The sequence below is a fragment of the Diadema setosum genome, chromosome 18 (genome assembly GCF_964275005.1).
Source record: "Diadema setosum chromosome 18, eeDiaSeto1, whole genome shotgun sequence".
In the NCBI taxonomy this organism is placed as follows: domain Eukaryota; kingdom Metazoa; phylum Echinodermata; class Echinoidea; order Diadematoida; family Diadematidae; genus Diadema; species Diadema setosum.
The window spans coordinates 2,303,907-2,324,935 of NC_092702.1; the positions used below are offsets into that span (position 1 = coordinate 2,303,907).

General features: G+C 38.9%; 2 protein-coding genes across 2 annotated transcripts in view; one reads left to right on the forward strand and one right to left on the reverse strand.

Annotated features, from left to right (window-relative positions):
* LOC140241921 (tudor domain-containing protein 1-like) overlaps positions 1–13,406 on the forward strand; it is a 30,607-nt gene extending 17,201 nt beyond the window's left edge. Inside the window, exons 9-19 of the mRNA XM_072321667.1 lie at positions 548–727; positions 1,372–1,546; positions 2,518–2,595; positions 3,794–3,913; positions 5,665–5,775; positions 6,413–6,583; positions 7,604–7,909; positions 8,732–8,842; positions 10,866–11,036; positions 12,222–12,385; positions 12,875–13,406. Coding sequence (XP_072177768.1) covers positions 548–727; positions 1,372–1,546; positions 2,518–2,595; positions 3,794–3,913; positions 5,665–5,775; positions 6,413–6,583; positions 7,604–7,909; positions 8,732–8,842; positions 10,866–11,036; positions 12,222–12,385; positions 12,875–13,120 — 1,833 coding nt within the window. The 3' untranslated portion in view covers positions 13,121–13,406. The remainder of the gene's footprint in view (positions 1–547; positions 728–1,371; positions 1,547–2,517; positions 2,596–3,793; positions 3,914–5,664; positions 5,776–6,412; positions 6,584–7,603; positions 7,910–8,731; positions 8,843–10,865; positions 11,037–12,221; positions 12,386–12,874) is intronic.
* Positions 1–21,029, reverse strand: part of LOC140241858 (uncharacterized) — a 99,418-nt gene that overhangs the window by 50,270 nt on the left and 28,119 nt on the right. The gene's annotated exons all lie outside the window — the stretch shown is intronic.

Here is a 21,029-nt window from a genome sequence, read left to right on the forward strand (position 1 = left end):
TGCCTCAAAGGTCAAAAGGTCAAAGATCAAGTGAAAGTGCTGAACTAAGTTTTTCCTCCATATCTCGGAAGTGGCTCAAGTTATCTTGAAACGTACTACATATTTATGCATGTTCTGCCAGACAGTGATTATCTTATGAATCTTAGGGTCAAAGGCCAGATGAAAATGGTAACAATTTACTATTCAATACAGATATTGCACTTTTTCTCCATACCATGAAAATTACTCAATTTAAAATGTATGAATGGGTCAAAGTCAAGTTAAAGTCCTTAAATCCCAAATACATGCTCTCCTATTCATCCAATTAAACCTAGGTCAAGGAAGGTGAACATTCAACACATTTTTGACAAACTTGTCATTTTAATATTTTGCCAATTTTGTGAAAATGTTATCACACATTGTCCACATGTACTATCTAGACCTATTAGGAGAATCATGCATTATGGCGGAGGCATACCAGTCGCCATAGCGACATTTCTAATTGTTTTTGTTTTTGTTTTTCAATAGAAAATTGGTTTTAATGGGCATGTATTTTTTTTCCTCACAGCCAGAAATGGTTTGCCTGGTACAGAGTGAACAGAACGAGGGTTGGTACCGAGGAACCATTCTGTCAGACCGAGGTCAAGATGTCTTCACAGTGCGCCTGGTGGACTTTGGGAACCGTGAGGACGTCCCTCGTCGCAACCTCAAACCGGCCACTGCAGAGATGATAACCATTCCAGTGCAGGTCGGTCACTGTCATCAAATCACCATCTTCATGTCTCCATCTTCAAATCTCCATCTCCACTGTCTTCCCTTTAGGATATCTCCTCATTTTCCTGAGAATTGTTGCATTAAACTGTTGTAATTTTGTGATAAATGGTAATTCTGAAACCAGTGGAAAACCATGAGTGATTTCTTGGTTTTGATTGGCTGTGGAATAATGTAGCTATGTTAGTTACCACTGATTGCAGAGTTGCCATTACTGTAAAAGTGGACATTTGCACATTTCACGTAACCAAAAGCTACTGCGAAAATAAAAGCATGCAAATATTTTTGCTTTTATATATACCACTATAAATATTTTGATTTGGCGGATTTCAGCACTCATTTACTGAGAAGAACTATGAGTACTGTGAAATTTTATTGCTCTAATTGGAATAATCTTTCATAGAGAGCAAATTCTTCAAAACTTGGAAAAAAAAAATCATTGACAGTTCATCTGCCATGCAAAGCAGAACCTCAGGATGAACTATTGACCTTTGAACTTGTGATAACTGTTGGGCACCTTGATGAAAGATCTTCAAATCTATTTCACCTTCTTTGATTTCTTTGCACATGTGTGAACTTTTTTCAGTGTTTCCTCAAATCAAGAATCTTTCCTCCCTGTAGGGTGTCCACTGCGCCATTGCAGGCGTGGAGCCCCGCAGCACCACCGGTCAGTGGACACCGGCCAGTGGCAAACTTCTCCGATCGCTGACCGAGAAGCCGGAGATGAGGGCAGCATTCATTGGCAAGGAGGCGGGGGTCTACCAGATCATCCTAAAACTGGAGGATGAGAAACAAGGTGTGAACCTAGCCTACCCACTGACTCAAGTTGCTGGTTGTATTAGTGCTAGATTATGACAGCAATGAGCTTCACACACTACTGTATGAATGGAAATGATTGTGTTTCCTTTTTCTTCTTTTTTTTTTTGGGGGGGGGGGCCTTATGCTGGGTAAGATAATTTTGGGAATAGTTCTGACAATTGAGAAAGGACTTCAAACAGCTCACTGCTGCCATAGCAGCCAAGGGCTTTGGCAGTACATACTAGGGCATACGGTAACTTTTATGCATTACGACAGCAAGTCCACTTACACGACTGGACTAGGGAGTAGAGAGAAAATTGCAGGTAACATACATGCAAGTTTACACACCCTTACAATATACCCAGCTATAAATCAAAGATAAAGATTAATAATACATTGATATAACAAGCAAATATTTTGTCTATTTTTATTTTCATGCTAGCTTTACGTTCTGTAAAATATGCAAAAATTTCCACTGTAGCAAACTTTCCACTATACTGTATACCATTTTACTCTGACTTGGTGACCATATTTGAAGATTTTTTTTTTTATCATCTGCTTGCTGCAGTGCTGTGCCTATCAACTTTAGGGCAAACATGCTTGAGATCAAAGGTCAAGGTCAAAGGCTAAAAACTGACTTTTTCCCCTGATATTCCTGCAATGCCTGAACATATTTTCATGAAATTTTCATGAAACTTAGTTCACATGTATTACCAGATTAAGATTCTGTATTGAAAGTTTTGAATCATATGTCAACGATGAAGTGAAAATGCTAAAATTTTGCTTCTTTCCTTCATAATTCATTTAAGAATCTTCATGAAACTTTGTATATACATGTATTGACTAACTTTGATTCTCTTTGGAAACAGATGTCATATATATCTACATCTGTGAGTCGTAATTGGTAGTCATGTTCAGTCTCATAGTGTATTTGTATCAAAAGCCAATGCTTCGTTTTCAACTGTCCAGGTCTCATCTCTGTCAGTGATGTGTTGGTGGAAAAGGATGTTGCGTGGCCAAAGAAAATCGCAGACGGGAACGAGGGTGGTATGTTTCCTTTACTTTATCATCTTTCAGTTTTAGTGTGATTTATTCTTCTTTTAGTATCTCATTTGATGAATCCTCCATTCTGATTGGTTAACATTGGAAGCAAAAATTCAACAAAGTCCTGTAGTCGCATAGTACCGAAACTGCCCCATGGTACAAAGCACCCCATAGTACAAAACACCCCATAGTACAAAACAGCCCACAGTACTAAACTGCACTCTTGGTATGTAAGTATCATGTGCTGTAAAGGCTTGGCTCCCATGATGCGAGAAATGATCCTTGTCTGATACGATCACAAAACAAAAGTTACGGCAGTGCCTGATGTGATATGTGAAATGACTTTCACTGTAGTGATGGATGGACTAAAATCTTACTAAATTTCCTTAAAATATAAAACATTTTGACTGCATTTGTTTGAGGCATTGTTGATATAATCTCTTGGAATCTCAACTCCATGCTATTACCTTTGGAGCAAGCTCCTTGGGTCAAAGCATGGAGTTGAGATTCCTCTGAGCAATTTTATCCACACTGCTTTTAGATGCAGTCCATATCTTTATATACCAAGTGGTGTCTAGTCCTGTCATAATAATAGAAGATCTTATTTGTACCAAGCCACATTATCTTCGTGCATTTTTCCCCCTCTCTCTGAGTGGTGCTACCTACCAATAGTACAGTCCATGAATTGAAGGTTGGTTGAAGAGTTGAAATAACAAAACTGTGTTTAAGAGAAGTCAAGAGGAGTTTACTCTGAATACTGTGATGTGAAAATTTTGTGCTTTGTCGAGTGAGATGAATTTCACATCTTTTATCTCACTTTAGACCTGTATTGCGTACCAAAATGAAATCTTGCAGTCAAAATACATTGTGTAGAACTTCCTGTTTTCCTACTTGTATAGCTTCTGACTGCAAAATGCACAAAACTCCCACACTACAAACTTTTCAATGTTTGCTCTAGTTGACAAATAGCATGAATATATATATTACTTAGTACAAAAGAAGTGGTAGACTGGTTTCAGGTGAATGTACAAGAAAGGTAAGGAAAGAAAAGCCAAATAAGATTCTGTCTACTTATGATCTCTCCATGGTAAGAATAAACTTGGGTATCTGTCATGTTACATGATAAACTTGTCACAACAGTGCTGAATGAGATTGAATGTCACAAATATTTTGTCCCATACATCATTTTGAACATCCTCAGTTCCCATGATATCATCGCTGACGACGATAACAGTCCCAGTTGGAGAGAAACGTGTGAATATAGCCATCAACAACTACATCGACCCCAGGGAGTTCCACTGCCAGCTGGTAGATGATGAGAGTAAGCTTAGAATCAGCGAGTCTTTTCACTTCTTTGAGAAAAGCTTAAAGGACAAGTTCACCTACACAGACATGTGGGTTGAGTGAATGCAGCAATATTGGTAGAACACATCAGTGAGAGTTTGAGGAAAATTGGACAGTCTGTTCAAAAGTTATGAATTTTTGAAGTTATTGCTCAGTCACAGCTGGATGAGAAGACTACTATAGCTTGTGATGTCACATGTGTTCAATGATATAAAGAAAGAATAAAGAAAATTCAACATATTTTCACTTTTCTCCCATAACAAAAGAATACTTGACTTCTCTCTTTTAGAAGGCGGGGGAATTAATATTACCCTCAACATACGTCAGTAACAAGTCAAAGAAATGTGCACTTTCTTCAAAAAGTAAAGTTTTGTGAAATTCTCTTTTTATTTTCCTTATTATCATTGTACGCATGTGACATCATACACTTTGGTAGTCTTCTCATCCAGCAGTGATGATTTTCCCCAAACTTTCACTGATATGTTCTACTAATATTGTTGCATTTACTCAATCCACATGTATATCGTCGCTGGGGTGACAAAACCTCGTATCTCAAAATTGTCAAATGTTCAGGAGAGCGAAAAAACATGGCGGCCAAAGCACTATAGTGAATGGGAAAGCCTTCTCTTTGACATGTCATGGTGGCTTCATTTTTGGAGTAAGACAGTTAGGATTTGGCCAAGACATCACTTGACCCATTATTTGACCATTTAGCTAAAAAAAAAAAATTGACATTTTTGAGATATGAGGTCTTGTCACCCCAGCGACGATATGAAGGTGGACTTGTCCTTTAATGTCTTACTGTGAAAACAAGAAGAAAGTTTTGTTTTCAGAAACAAGCCATAAAGTCTGTGTAAAGCTTGCAGTCTCAATTTACAATTTTACATACCGGTTGTCTGTGCTTTATATGACAAATTCAAATTTCCATTGACGTGTCATGCAATGTGCTGCAAAGCAAAATATTTTTGTGGCATGAAATTTTCGCAAATTGGAGCTGACGGCCTTATTGCGGCATGAAATTTTTGCGAAATGCCGCTAGCATTGAAGGCATATAGTGTAGGCAATAATTTTCACATGCATTTTAATTTCGTGACTCTTGGCTCATGCAAAATTCAAAAAAGTAAAATGCACACGACCAATTCTAGTTTTAAGAATATAACTGGTGGAAAAAGAAATAACTAAGAATTAGTCTTGGTGTCTTAAATGTTCAGAATTTTACATTATCTTGTGTTCATTTCCTATAAAATAAAAGATATATAAATGGATGATTGATGATTTTGTGTTTTTTTTTTTTTTTTTTTTTCGTCTGTAGCATTTACTATGCACGGGACTAGATGAGGCCCATGGATTGTCATTGAGAAAGATAACAGGCTTTAGATCAGAAACTCAGTAGCAGAACATGAATAGTGTGAGCTACCTCGTGGAAGAGGAAGAATGTAATCATGATTGTATTTTAGTCGAGATTGATTATCATATTTTCTGTGGCATGATATCTTTGTTTTTATCTACCATACCAATGCTATTTAACACTACACAAAACAAAATATGAAATTTGGTTGTTAAAATGCTTTTAGATATTTTTGTCTCTTACACAAAGTCATCATTCTGATGAGAGCTGATGAAAGCTGAATACTTTCTGTATGATTTCCAAAGAAGTGGCCTAGTTTTATCAAGTCATTTTTCAATTATTTATGACCTCTTGTCCAATGTCTGACTACTTTGTTGCAGACAAGCAGAAGCTTGAGAATTTCTACCGTGCCCTCAACGAAGCTCTTGGAAGTCAGGAAAGTGGCCAGTTCATCCCCAAAGTAGGGCAAGTCTGCACTGGTCGCTTCACAGGTGAGGCAGTGTTCCCCCACCCACCCATATGATGAAGTCTCTATTTGTTGTAGCCCATATTTCTCTTGTAACCATTTTGGTCAAGACAAAACGGTAATCATGGTACAGTGCACTTCCATCATAATGAAAACGGTTATAACAAAATTCCAGTTTCAACAAAGTGAAAATTCAGGCCGCAGCATAATTCGCTCTGTGTTTTTTTATTGTGTATTTTTAGGTTAAACAAGTGAATTGAATGGGCTTTCACCTCTTGAAAGTTTGGGGCCTGTGCTCAGTTGCCCATCCCGGCAAGTTTGAGAGATATCTTTCGTAATGCACTGAAATTAATGTCAGTTTTTAACACAAGAATATATGTTTTTATTGTCTCCAAAAGATAAGGGGAATGAATAGTTGGAGGTATTATTTGATAGTTATGCACAGCTCTTAACGAGAAGAGTGCATTATTTATTTATTTTTGTAATTAATTTACTCTTGTAACTCTTCAAGCTACCTTGGGAGGTAGTTGTGAACCATGAATTGACCTACGCAGGTTGTGTGTCGTAGTGCCGCACACCATCCGTTGTCGCTCTCTTTGGGGGTATTTGCTCTTTCATCTTCATCAGTTGAAACATGATGATCTCTTTTGTATTAAATCCAGAGGACAATACGTGGTACCGGGCTCACGTCATGTCTGCGAATGGAGATGGAGAGTATGACGTACAATACATCGACTTTGGGAACTGTGAGACCATCAGTGCATCGAGGATGTGTCCTCTCCCCGCCCGATTCATAGATTTCCCAAGACAGTCTTTCAAGGCCTCCTTTGCAGGTGAAATGAGTTCTGTGGACAGCCATCTGTTGAACTAGACCTAAAGGGGAATTCCAGATGATTTTCATATTTTCACATAAATTGACTGCTCCATGTATAGATTTGTGGAATTCATTGTGGTCGTAGAGTGGAGAAATTTATTACTCTGAAAAACCCAAAACAAATTATGTTGAATAAATATGATGACATAAGTGGCTCACATATTTCAGAAATGTAGCAGTGTGATTCCATTACAATACAGCATACTTAGCAAGTTCAACTGTGAAGAATTTATGCATGCTTTCTTCTTTTGTTCTACTTCCTTGAGACCCCACTCATGCATGCCTATGGTGAGGCTACCATGTCATCATCCTTGTTCATTGTGATTTGTTATGAATCTTAAAAACATTCTTATTCCTCATCCCAATCACTTTAAGATATGAGACTCTGTGCCCAGTTTTACCAATGTATAATTCAGCAAATATTAAAGTCTGAAAATCATCCAGAGTAGTCCTGTAACTAAGAATAGGAAAGTGACCTAGTAGCCATCCATGCTGGTATTCTTGTTCTCTTATCAATTAGTCCAGAGCCATAACCTGCCTGTCCATCTCAAAGTTTTCATATTTTTGAGTAGCAAAACTTCAGAAAGATTCAGTGGAAGAAGTTCCTTGTGTCTCAAAAAGGAATAATACTAAAGTTGTCATTCCTTGGCTGTGGTTGTTAATTGCAAATCTAATGGCTTGCAAAATCATATTCCAAGTCTGGAAATGTGATACATGCTTCTGTAATTGCTGTTGAATACAGCATATGTTGATTTCATAGCATTCAATCTTCTCTTCTCTGAAATAGTGCATCTGCATTGAGATTGTATCCTCCTTTGAAAAAAAAAATTAAAATGTTTCCGTGCCAATATCATCTTTTGTCTGCCAGTGTGAAACAATGTTCTTGTATCTGCATAGGCAAGTAAAGTACTTTGGTAGTGAGGTTGAATCGCTCTTTTTTTGTCTCCATCTCATTATATCTCTTCTCTGATCAACCCAGACATCCCGCCTGGTGATATCTCCCAAGATGTTGCCACTGCAACTCTTCAGTGTCTTGCTCAGTGCACAGAGGGATTCTTCATGGCGACTGTATCCAGCAAGGTGGATGACACATACCACCTGAGAGTTGCCATTCCCAGCACAGGAGAGGACGTCGCCATGGCGACAGGACTAGCTCCAAGGGTGGAGCATCACCGACTGTCGGACCTTCTACGAGAAGCGGTTCCACTGAAATGCGACCTCCAGTACATCGCCACAGAGATTGTCAGCCCGGCAGAGTTCTACGGTCTCTTTGGTACCCCTGAAGGTGAGTATTTCGTCTGTATCATTAAGCAATTCATAGTCGTCTAGGAAATAGTTCTCCGTAGAAAAAACTAGGCAGATATGTGGGATTTGTGGAGAGTAAGCATATTTTTTATAACATGAGCTTTAGAATCTCTGCAATCTGATTGGTCAAATATCATGCATTGATTTTTACTGATCAACCCTGAGCCATGTGTCCGGAAAAATCCGATTGCATGGCCATGCATCTGGTAGAATGTTAATGCAGAGCTCAACCCATATATAGTATTGTGTAGGTGTTCCGGATGCATGACAGGGAAAAAAGTTCAATTTCATGAATTTACGGGCTCATTGTATAAAATGAATGATGTACTGGCCTATTTCATGGATCAGTGAGAATTGGATGCTCTTGTTTAACTTCAAATGGAAACAGTCTAGAACTCACTCGCTGCACTGGTGAGTGTAAACAGTTCCAAAGCTATACTCACGCATCCAATTCTCACCGATTCATTCTGTCCTGTGCATCATATGTATAATGGTCATCATGGAAGATTTGAAATACTTTATGGTAGAAAAAACTAGGCAAATATGTTAGGAGTGATAAAGGATTAGCAGTGTTCATAGGTAACATCATGATGGCCACGTGTAGTACCACACGAGGAACTATCAGCAAAAATTGGCCTTGACGTTGGAAAGGGATGATAGAAAAATATTGCTGTATTGGTATTCTGCTTTTAAATACATCTCTTGCTTTTAAACCATACGGAGAAATTTTCTTAAAGAAAATACAGCTAAAAATGAAATAAGGGATGGACCCATGAGCCTTGTCTGGTCTTTGTCATTACAGTGCAAGAAAGGAGGTTGAAAGTGACAGAAGGAGCAGCGAAAGCTGGAAGCCAGCCAGTAGAGCCAAACTTCAAGCCCAGAGTGGGAGATCTATGCTGTGCCCAGTTTTCAGGTTTGTCCTCTTCCATTTACCCGCCCCCCCTCCCAACCAGGATTTAAACTTGTAATGACACTAGGCTGATGTCAGTTGCTTGTTCAGTATGTGTAGGTGTATACAGTGCACTCCCGTTATAATGAACACAATTATAACGAAATTCCGGTTACAACAAAGTCGAAATTCAGGCTGCAACATTATCCACTCTATGTATTTTTATTGTTTGTGTGTTGGGTTATAACAAAATTTGGACACAACGAAAGAAAATTGCCGGTTCTAAGGATGCATTATAAGATTGTTTAGGGTAAACCATGGCACATTTACTGTATATTTTGTAATGTGTGATCTCTTTTGCATTGCTTGTTTGTACTAATGGTTGATGGTGTGGTCTATGATCAGCCACGAAAATGAACCTTAAGTAGTCACTGTAACTGCTCTGCAATAGATATATGTGACATTGTGAATGAATGATTGAATATGTGGATATCACTTTGAAATAATAATAATAATATATCAATTTATAAAGCGCAAAACCTATAGACATATATTCTTCTGCGCTGCAAAAGCTTCTGATGTGCTTGATAATAACGAACAGTTAAATGAAAAGATGTGTTTTGAGTCGTGATTTAAAGACTGCTACTGTTGGGGATTTCCGGACTTCTAATGGTAGATCATTCCAGAGTTTGGGAGCTGCACAGACAAATGTTCTGTCTCCCAATGTTACTTTTGTTTTACATGTTGGAATCTGTAAAAGAAGAGTGTCCTTAGAACTGCGCAAATTATGAGTATGTCGATGAGATTTAAGCACTAATAATTCAGATATGTAACTGGGGGCTTGACCGATAAGTGACTTATACACAATCAACAAGATCTTAGACAATATTCATTTACAAATCGGAAGCCAGTGTAAATCTTTCAGAAGAGGAGTAATCCTTGAAAACCTAGATTTGTTACAGATAAGCCTTGCACAGGAGTTTTGGACTCGCTGCAGGCGCCCAACTTGAGAATCAGGGAGTCCATATAATAACACATTATAATAATCCAATTTACTAACAATACATGCCTGGACAATCAATTTCATACTGTTCTCATCAAAATATTTTCTGATACGTCTAAGGTTATATATCATATGGTATGATGATTTACACACATTTGTGATGTGTGCTTCCATGTTCAGATGTGTGTCAAAACACACTCCAAGATTCCTAACAGTGGAAGATGACTTTATGACGGTACTTCCAACCGATATCCCATCAAAAGAAAGTTTAGATATTTGCTTGGATGTGCCAATCAATAACAGTTCAGTCTTACTGTCATTCAGCATGAGTTTATAACCATGTGATTTGATGACACGTTCAACAAGATCAATGTACAGTGCTTGAAAATATGCTGTAGGGGGCACTTAAAGGGAAAGTAAACCCAAAGAGCAATGTGGATTGAGTGAAAGCAGTAATAGTAGTAGAACACATCAGTGAAAATTTGAGGAAAATCGGGCAATCGATGCAAAAGTTATGAATTTTTAAAGTTTTGGTGTTGCAACTGCTGGGTAAGGAGACTACTAGAGGTTATGACGTATGAGTGGACCTCAATATAAAGAAAATAAAAAGGGAATTCAACGAAAATTCATTTTTCATGAAAATTACACATTCCATCAACTTGATACTGACATATGTTAGGGGTAGCACTTATTCCCCCCGCTTTCTGAAAGCGGTTAGTCAAGAACTCTTTCATTTTGCTAGAAAAGTGAATTTTTGTGGAATTCCTTTTATATTTTCTTTATATTGTGGTCCTCTCATACGTCATAACCTCTAGTAGTCTCCTCATCCAGCGGTTCCAACACCAAAACTTTAAAAATTCATAACTTTTGCATCGATTGTCCGATTTTCCTCAAACTTTCACTGATGCGTTCTACTAATATAACTGCTTTTATTCAATCCACATTGCTCTTTGGGTTTGTGTTCCCTTTAAAGGAGATAAAAGTGAAAAATATCAGATGGTTGAAATAAATTGCTTTTTTCTTGCTCCTATGTGCTCCTAACAGAGGACAAGGAATGGTATCGGGCAGCTGTCCTGGAGGAGTTGCCTGGCAACAAGTTTGAGCTCCAGTACATTGACTTTGGTAACAGGGAGCGTGTGGGGCAGGCCACCATCAGACCTATCGACAAGGAGCTTGCAACGATCCCCTGTCTGTCAGTCAGATGCTGTCTAGCCGGTAAGTGTCTTCTCTCAGTAGGCACATCTCATCACTTTTGTTCAAATCTTTGCATGTTTCCCAAACAACGGAGCCAAAATTTTGTGTGTGTGTGTGTGTGTGTGTGTGTGTGTGTGAGTGTGTGTGTGAGTGTGTGTGTGTGTGTCTCTTGTTATTGCAATAGAAGCGAATTGGGCTCCATTTACAAGAAAAAATTGGTATGATAACAACTCATACTGCAGTGGTAAGTGTTGAAATGACAAGAATTTTGCTTCCTGAATAGCTGTTGCTACAACCAGTTGTTATTCTAGCAAGAGTTGCTCTCCTAACATCTGTTATGAAATTAGTTTCTGGTCTTTGTCAGTAGAATGCTGACATTATTTCTCGCTAAGTTAAACAGAGTTTTTTTAATTTATTTATTTTTTTAAAAATATTTATGCTTTGCTTATTTGAAATAAAAGATTGAAATGAAACATTCCTCAGGAATACCAGTTTCCAGGCAAAAGCCTGAATTCAGGCCCTGGCAGTTTCAAATTTCAGGCTCTTTCATATACAAACCAGCTTCTTGTAGATGGTTTTCAAGTCCTCTTACATTCTAACTGGCATCCCAGATTCTTTGATTTGGATGACTCTACCCTCCGCTCTGACTGAGTTTTAACTTGTGAGGGGTCTCCCTTTCATTATCACTATGTGTCAGGTCAGGTCATGTGATAGGTCACATGACAAGGAACTGAGGTGGCCGGGTTTATTGCCACTTGGTCTAATATCAGATGGTCTATTTCCCAGTTTGTCTAACACCACTACGGCTAAACACATGGTCTACTATCAGTTTTGTATAATGCCCATTTGGTCCAATTCTCACGTGGTCTAATGCCCAATTTGGCTAATTATCATTTCGTCTAATTACCAGATGGTCTAATTGCAATTTTGTCTCCTTTGATTTTTTTCCACTTTGCTAATAAACTGTAGGTATTAGACGAAATGGACATAGCCCACCTTGAAGTAGACCAACTGGTAATGAGGCTAAGTGGCAATTGGACTAAATAGTCATTAGACGAACTGGTTGTAGATGAAACAGGGTTAGACCATGTGGGTTGAGACTAAATGCCTATCAGACCAAGTGGGAGTAGACCAAGTGATGGATACCGGCTGCAGCACTTTGCTGTCATTAAGTTCTGGCTCTTTTTTCTCTCATCTTCACATCAGGTCTTGGGAGTGAGACTGGACCGTGGAAGGAAGAAGTGACCACCAGCCTGAAGGAAATGACCGGCATGGGAACCAAGGCCGTCACAGCCAGGGTGACAGAGTTTCGGGACAGCACCGCCTACGTCGAGTTAGAGGATGCCTCGACGGGTCTAAATATCTCAGGGGTGAGGGAAGACGTTCATAGAGATGCTGATGTCAGGATATGCCAGATGTTGTATCGGTGTAACAGAGATGCCAGCTATCACTTTTCAGCATTATTTCTGTACTGTTTATTGCCAAAAATACCACAGGTTTCACTGTCAATACTATTTTTCCTAAATTGTATAACTATGAATGTCTGATGCAGGGAAGTTAGGAATTACTAAAGAAGCCCAAGAAGCATTGTAGGCCTCAGAATACTGGAGTGCTGTTCACTAGGTTGGCATCATTGCCATTCAGTTATTAACTGCAACTCTGTGTGTATGAGACACCGCAAAGTCATACGAGGTGCCACTATGGGCTAACTCAACAATTCTTGTTATCAACAACTTGAGAATATTAATCTTGAATAATATGGACCCAGCTACAACCTCCTTCAGTAGATTTTGATACATTATCAGTTGGTGCCAAGACTAAATGTAATCATACTCTCATGTATGTCCATATTTATGCAGGAGATCATTAACCTCATGAAGGAATCATCGTCAGAGCCCAACCAGTCTCCCAGTGGGCCATGCTCCCTATCCTCCAACCCACAAGCTGTGAGGGGTGCTCGAGGACAAGCTGGCGACCACGCCCAAAGTGGGAATCCCCCCCAGAGTGCCCCGCCCGGTATGAGCCCAGACCAGATTAAGTACATGGAGGAGCAACTGGCAATGCTGCAGGCCCAGCTTCTGAGGGCAAAGGGAGCTTCCACCTAAGACTCCACCACCTCTCACCTCGTCTCTCATTGCTGCTTGGAAGCAACTCATCTACACTTTGCTTTCCAACTTGGTATGAGGGAAGAGATTCACCGCCCCCTCCCCTGCTTTCTACATTCTGCAGACAGTTTTGACCACCATTGATGATTTCTTTACCCTTCAGAGTAAGAGAGAATCAGTTGTCTCCCTCTTTATGTGTAGAGGAAGGAATTTCTGTCAGAGATGAGGTTGATGTGATGGAGATTTAAGTCCTTTTGCACCGCACAATGCAATAACCATGCATTTCTGCACAACTCTTTGAATCTAGCGAGGCTTGTATTAGCTTTGAGCATTTTCTCACTCTCCTTGCATTTGACTCCGTCATCATTTGACATTATTTAAGACTGCTGACGCCGACTCTTTCCTATCAGTTTGTATTTTGTATCATTAGTATGTTGTGAAAGTTATTTTGTTGCTTTTGTCAGTAGGCTCGTCGTTTTTCATATGATCCAAGACTTTGCTGATCGAAGCGCCATTTTTATTTTATTTTTTTACTAGATTAGACTTAAATTGTAATGACCAGATTGGAAGTAACAATTTGGGAAGAGTATGTAATCTGTTAGTGAGAGGATTTTGTTGTTGACAGCAGAAATCGTGCAACCAAATTGTAAGGTAGTTCGATACTGAATTGCAGTGGTAGCCCAGCTGGGCCTGCTAGGGGGTAATGTGTCCCAAAAGACAGACTTTCAAACTTGACATTCTGTTTGTTATAGGCCTAAAGTATTATAGCTCAAAAGGGATAATTTCCAGGTGTTTGGGTGAATAAACATATTCTAAACATACGTCTGTCCCACACCCATATCCTCATCTCTTGCCCAAAAGCAGAGCTTGAAGGCAATAACTTTAAAAATTTTCATCACAGATGATAAAAAAAGGAAAAACCTCTTCACCACATTAAGCAATTCCCTCCCGTGATATTGTGAGGCCCATAAAAATGTACTGACGGTTCATTTAAAAGCTTTCAATCAATGAGCATGACAGGGATAGAGATGTTACAGTAAGGTTAAATGTATCTTGAATCTCTGATGAGCATCATTAGTTTTAGCCTTGTGTTTGTAATTAAGTGGAGTCAAATCAAGTCAGTTTCTTAAAACGCATAACCTCTAATACATGATGGAAAAAAAAAAAAACAAACAAACATCAAAGGTGAAATGAATTGGAAAGATCATGACTGGGTGAAATTGGAATGAAGGAACTTGGTGCCGCAACGGGTAGAAGTCAAGTTCAAGGTCAAGATCACCACTGAGTCAGGCAGCCTGAAATGAGTAAGTTTACATGAGGAAGAACAGGTACCGGATGTGTCGCAATGGTGTTGACGTTTTACATCTTCAATCTTACAAATGATGTGATTGACTCTCCTGCTTTTTTGAACCTGTTGTCTCTTGACCTGGTGGGTCCATTAGCCGCTCTGTCCAGCTGTCCATTTCTATGCTCTTTATTTCGTCAACATGATATAAGAAACTAGAAGAGCACTCTGAGAGCGCAGACCTCCGCCAAGGAGCTGATTACCCATACACACATGCTGCAAATCATCTAATTTCCCAATATAGAAGCCTTTGTTAATGTCATCAGCTTCCAGCTGCATGACGCCTCGCCCGAGGTTTGCATACGCACTATATAACGCATATGCAAACCTCAAATACGCACAGCTTGAACTCCTGAGTTCATTGACCCATCTGCCAATGATCAAAATCCATAAAAATTCCCAGATCACTACCAAAATTTAATTATATGTTCCTTGTTGTCAGTATTGACTTGTCCTGCAAGTTTCATCCAAATCTGTCCACAACTTTGTGAGTTTCCGTGCACACAGACAAACAAACAAACAAACAAACCAACGCTATTGAAAACATAATCTCCTTCCTTGGCGGAAGTAAATGTCAGTTGTGGATTTAAAACATAGCCCAGGAACTCTGTCCAATGAGTAAATAGGCTGATGACACTTTAAGGCAAAAATGAGTAAGAGGTCAGAGAATACTGGACTTTTGTTGTAAGATGTCAATTTCTATCCATAACTTCAAACAGGAATGTCCAGAAGTAACATGATTTGCTTAATAGGATAGAAATAAAGAAAATATTTACATGACATTACACTGAAGTATTATGGTTAAAAGTAAATAACTCTGGTTTTAGATATCATTTCAGTCCATAGCTTTCTCTTGGAATGTCCCATAGAAATAAGAGTTTGTAGAAAAGATTGAAAACAAAACTGTCAATCATTAAGCTGATATGATACAGGTATAAGGCAAAAAGTCAAGGTCTCATACAGGTTGAGATGTCTTGATTTACTGCATTCAGCAGATCAATTACTCTTATTTCATCATGCTATCTTCTACTTTGTTTTATGCCTCCGCCATGAAGTGTCTCCGGAGGCATTATGTTTTCGGGTTGTCCGTCCCTCCATCTTTTCATCTGACCTTCCGTCTATAATCTATTTAGTGGACAGCGTAGCTTAACCATTTGAGGTTTCCAAATGAAACTCGTCATATGTATGTATTAGTGGACTAAGTTGTCTGTCCGTATTTCTATCTGTCCGTCCGTCTTTCCATCCGTCTGTCTGTCAATCTATCCTTCCATCTGTCCTTCAATCCTTCATCAAATTTGTGGACAGCATAAATTAACTGTTTGAGGTATCCAAATGAAACTTGTCATATGTATGTACATGTCTGAATGGACAAAGTTGTGCCTGTCAACTTTTGGGAGTGCATGCTGGAAATCTTAGGCCAGAGGTCAAGCTCAAATTCTTAAAATTTCCCTATTTTCCCCCTTATCTCTGTAGTGTCTGAGGGTATATTCATGAAACTTAGCATATAGTTGAACTACCAGGCAAACATTATCTGCAGAAAGTTTAGAGCCGTGGGGTCAAAGTTCAAAGGTCAAGGAAAATGCTAAAATTTCACTTTCTTCTCCATATCTTGGAAATGGCTCATGTTATCTGCATGAAACTTAGTGTGTATGCATGTACTGCCTAACAATCATTCTCTCTCAGTTTTTTTGGTCAGGGGTCAAAGGTCAAATCTGTTATGTAATGCTGACATAGCCCTGTTTTCTCTATACCTTACATGTATTATTGCACAATGATTCTGTAAGGAAGGATTTGTGACGTGGGTTGAAGGTTGAATGATTATGTTGAAATGTCACCATTCCCCCCCCCCCTTTTGAAAATAGCTCAAAGTGTTGCCATGAAAATTAAATATTACCAGATAGCGATTATTTTAAGAAAGATGAGGGCCATGAGGTCAAAGGGCAAGAGTTGAAGGTCAAATGATAATGCACAAATTTGTGAATACTTGCCTTCTGAAACAATTCATTCATCCAAATGAAACCTGTTTCAAGGAATGTATAAATACCAACACATTGGGGTTGTGCCATTAAATTTTCAAACATCGTTTCAAGTTTTTACCATTCATGTAAAACTGTTATCTCAAAACTGTCATCTCAAACTGTCAAGGTGTACATCGATAGTGTCAGACTTATGGGAGAATAATGTGATATGGCGGAGGCAAAGCAGTCGCATCTCTTCTTTTTATGCCTCCGCCACAAAGTGGTGCCGGAGGCATTATGTTTTCGGGTTGTCCGTCCGTCCGTCCGTCCGTCCGTCCGTCCTTCCGTCCGTCCGTCCGTCCGTCCGTCCTTCCGTCCGTCCGTAATGAATTTTGTGGACAAGGTAACTATCAAAACCTGTTGAGGTATCCTAATGAAACTTGGCATGTATGTGTATTAGGGGGTGAAGTTGTGCCTATCAACTTTTGGGTGCACATGCTCAAGGTCAAAGGTCAAGGTCAAATACCTAAAATTTCACTATTTCCACCATATCTATTGAATGCCTGAAGATATTTTCTGGAAACTTAGTGTATACATGTATTACCCAATTAAGATTCTCTGGTGAAAGTTTGGGTCATGAGGTCAAAGGTCAAAGGTCAAAAGGTCAGGGTCAAATACATAAAATTTCACTATTTCCATCATATCTATTGAATGCCTGAAGATATTTTCTTGAAACTTAGTGTATACATGTATTACCCAATGAAGATTATCTGGTAAAAGTTTGGGTCATGAGGTCAAAGGTTAAAGGTCAAAAGGTCAAGTAAAAATATTAAAACTTCTTTTTTTTTTTCTCCATACCTTGGAAAATTGTTCAAGGTATCTTCATGGAACATAGTATACATATACTGACTGGAAGTGATTATCTAGAGAATGTAGGGTTCATGGGGTCAAAGGTCAGTGGTCAAAGGTCAAGTGCAATACTTCAAAATTTTACTATTTCCCTCCTATCATGCAATGCCAGCAGGGTTATTTTTTTTTTACACTTGGTGTATGCATACATGTGTAACCTAATAGAAATTCTCTGGAAAGTTTTTTTTTTTTTCTTCTTTTTTTGCCTCAAAGGTCAAAAGGTCAAAGATCAAGTGAAAGTGCTGAACTAACTTTTTCCTCCATATCTCGGAAGTGGCTCAAGTTATCTTGAAACATAGAACATATTATGCATGTTCTACCTGAAAGTGATTATCTTATGAATTTTAGGGTCAAGGGCCAGATGAAAATAGTAACAATTTACTATTCAATTCAGAAATTGCACTTTTTCTCCACACCTGTACCTTGAAAATTACTCAATGCCTAAATGTATGAATGGGTCAAAGTCGAGTTAAAGTCCTTAAATCCCTAGATACATGCTCTCCTATTCATCCAATTAAACCTAGGTCAAGGAAGGTGAACATTCAACACATTTGTGACAAACTTGTCATTTCAATATTTTGCCAATTTTGTGAAAATGTAATCACACATTGTCCACATGTACTATCTAGACCTATTGGGAAAATCATGCATTATGGCGGAGGCATACCAGTCGCCAAAGCGACATTTCTAGTTTATTATGTTGTTCCTCAAAGTAATTAGTGCAGTGGTATTCTTTGCACAAAAAACTGTTGTGAAGGCTATACCAGATTCTGGAGGGCACAGATTCTGCATGCACCTGTTTTCAGTTCTTGTGGTGTAGACAAATATATTAAGAGGAACACATTTCACCAAGGAATGGCAATCATGAAAAGATTGTTTCCAAGTCTTTGTCCAAATATTTTGGATGCCTTTTCCTTTCTCTTTCCTAAACCACCCATCTGCAGCTGCAGTTAGATGTTCACTGTAGAGTATCAGTAGGTGCTTGCTTTGGGATTGTGGCAGCCATATTAACAGGAAGTCAGAAATCAAGATTGGAAATGAGTGGAGAATTCCATTGCATTTATATGAAGTCGAGGACTCATTCTTCTCTAAGGAGAGAGGATTTTAGTACAGTGAGAACAAGGGGTACATGTTCACAGGGAGATACAGTCAGTTCTTTTCTGTAGGATACCACTCCTGTTGAGAGGGTAATAAGCCCCAGCCACTTGCACTGTATTCATGGCAGAGACAAGTCTCGTATTTCCAGAGTTCGTAACCAATCTGCATGTGAACCACCAATGGCTGTGAATTGGTTTGAAGTTTGTCAATGCTATATGTCATCAAGTGATGACTGTCACTCCGTATATGTATGAACCTGCTTGTTACACCAGAAACCATGTTGCTTTTTCATCCCATCGTAAGAAGAAACTCAAAAAACTTTCACAACCTTTGCAACATTTTTTAGCACGCGCAGTGGAAAGCTAAATCAGCTATTGTGATTGCGTTTTGTTACCTTGTGTTTGGTATAATCTATAAACTGTTTATGTCATAAAGATCAATTTTCTTAATGAAAATCATAATTGGATTTTTATCAAATTTTGCAGGAATAATCCTTATGGGCAGGAGATGCAAAGTTGCTCAAAGATAACCTTTGTCTACAGTTGGCACCCTAACTTGTGCCCCTTGAGCTGTGTAGCTTTTTAACATGTTCCTCATATCTACAACTTGTTGAGCTATATTTCCTTCAATTCTTAATTTCCTTTGAATTCTAATAGAGAGGTTGTAATAATCCAAGTCGGATTATACAGTTTTTCCAGGCTGTGCATTCATTGCTCAAGAATCTGGCAGCATTAGCCACCCCGATACCAAGAACTAAAAACAGTAACTGCAATGGACTAATCGGATTTGAAGTGTATACCTCAGTCAGGTCAGCATAAATAGGTTGATATAGAGGGTAACACGTGTAGGCATCATTTAATGGTGCTGATTTTAGTCTTGACATCCACAAGTCTTGATCCACTGGAAACACCCTGGAGGCAGAAGTTTATTTGTAGCTCACCAGAGCTAAAAATTCTCTTCTACAAAATGAGAAATAATGCTCTGAGTAAATAGATTAGTGATTGAGCTTTCAGGTTTATGGCAGATCCAGGAGTGACCCCTTTGGACCGGCACCAAATAGGGGCCCAGTTTTCACATTTTGATTTTCTCTTAAGTGGCAGGTAGTATAACCAGTGTGATAGAGAATGCAAATTGACATCATGCCCTCCTAAAAGTCCCCCACAGCTCCCGAAGTTTGCTTTGTTCTTCCTGGTCTGTAAGAATGCTTGGAGGTGAACTTGCGATACTCAGGTGAGTGCCATACCCTTGTGTTTCTTGCTGCTCATTGGAGGATTAACATCAGTGTCTAAATTTAGGGGTTTTTTATGCCTCCGCCACGAAGTGGTGCCGGAGACATTATGTTTTCAGGTTGTCCGTCCGTCCGTACGTACGTCTGTACGTCCGTCCGCATTCGTTTGCGCGATAACTTGAGAAATATTGACTGGAATTTTATCAAACTTGGTCCAAGTATAGAGTATGACGGGGCAATTACTTGATTAGATTTTGGTTGAAATCGGCCAAAGGTCAATGGTCAAAGGTCAAGGTCAAATCATGAAATTGTATCCGTTTACGCGATAAACTCAAGACTGGATTGAGCAAATTTCACCAAACTTTGTCCGAGGATGATGTATGATGGGACAATTACATGATTAGTTTTTTAGTGAAATCGGACAGAGGTCAAAGGTCAAAGATCAAGGTCAAATCCTAAAATTTATCTGTTTACGTGATAACTCAAAACTGGATGAAGCAGCTTTCACCAAACTTGGTCCAAGGATGATGTATTATGGGGAAATTAGTTGAGGAGATTTTAGTGACTTGGCAAGAGGTCAAAGGTCAAGGTCAAATGCTAGAAGTATTGCTATTTCCCCCAAATGTATGCAATGCCGAAGGTATTTTATTGAAACTTAGTGTAGACATGTACTACTGCGTAAAGATTCTCCAGAGAGAGTTTCATGTCATAAGGTCAAAGGTCAAAAGGTCAAAGGTTAGGTGAAAATGTTGCAATTTCACTTTTCTCGCAAATGGTTCAATGTGTCTTCATGGAGCTTGGTACATATGCATGTACTGACTGGCAGGGATTATCTAGGGAATTTAGGGGTCATGGGTCAATAGTCAGGGGGTCAAAGGTCAAGGTCAACTCCTCAAAATTTTACTGTTTCCCTCATATACTAGTATATGCAATGCTTGCTTTATTAGTTTTAAAACTTAATATATACATGTATTACCTAATGGAGATTCTCTGGAAAATTTCCAGCCAGAAGGTCAAAGGTTAAGGGTCAAAGGTCAGGTTTAAATGAAAAAAAAAATCTATTTTGTGCTGTAATTACACTCTTTCTTCATACTTTGAAAATTACTTATTGCATAATCTTACAACAGGGTCGGTCAGCAGTCAAGTAAAAATCCTCCATTCCCCAAATATGTGTACCTGCACTCGTAGACAATTATAGCAAACCCAGTTTGAGGAAAGTGAACATTCAAGACATTTCTGACAAACCTGTCATATCAATATTTTGCCAGTTGTGTGAAACTGTCATCACACATTGTGAAGACATTGTACTATACAACTATTGGGAGAATCATGCATTATGGCGGAGGCATCAGTCGCCATAGCGACATTTCT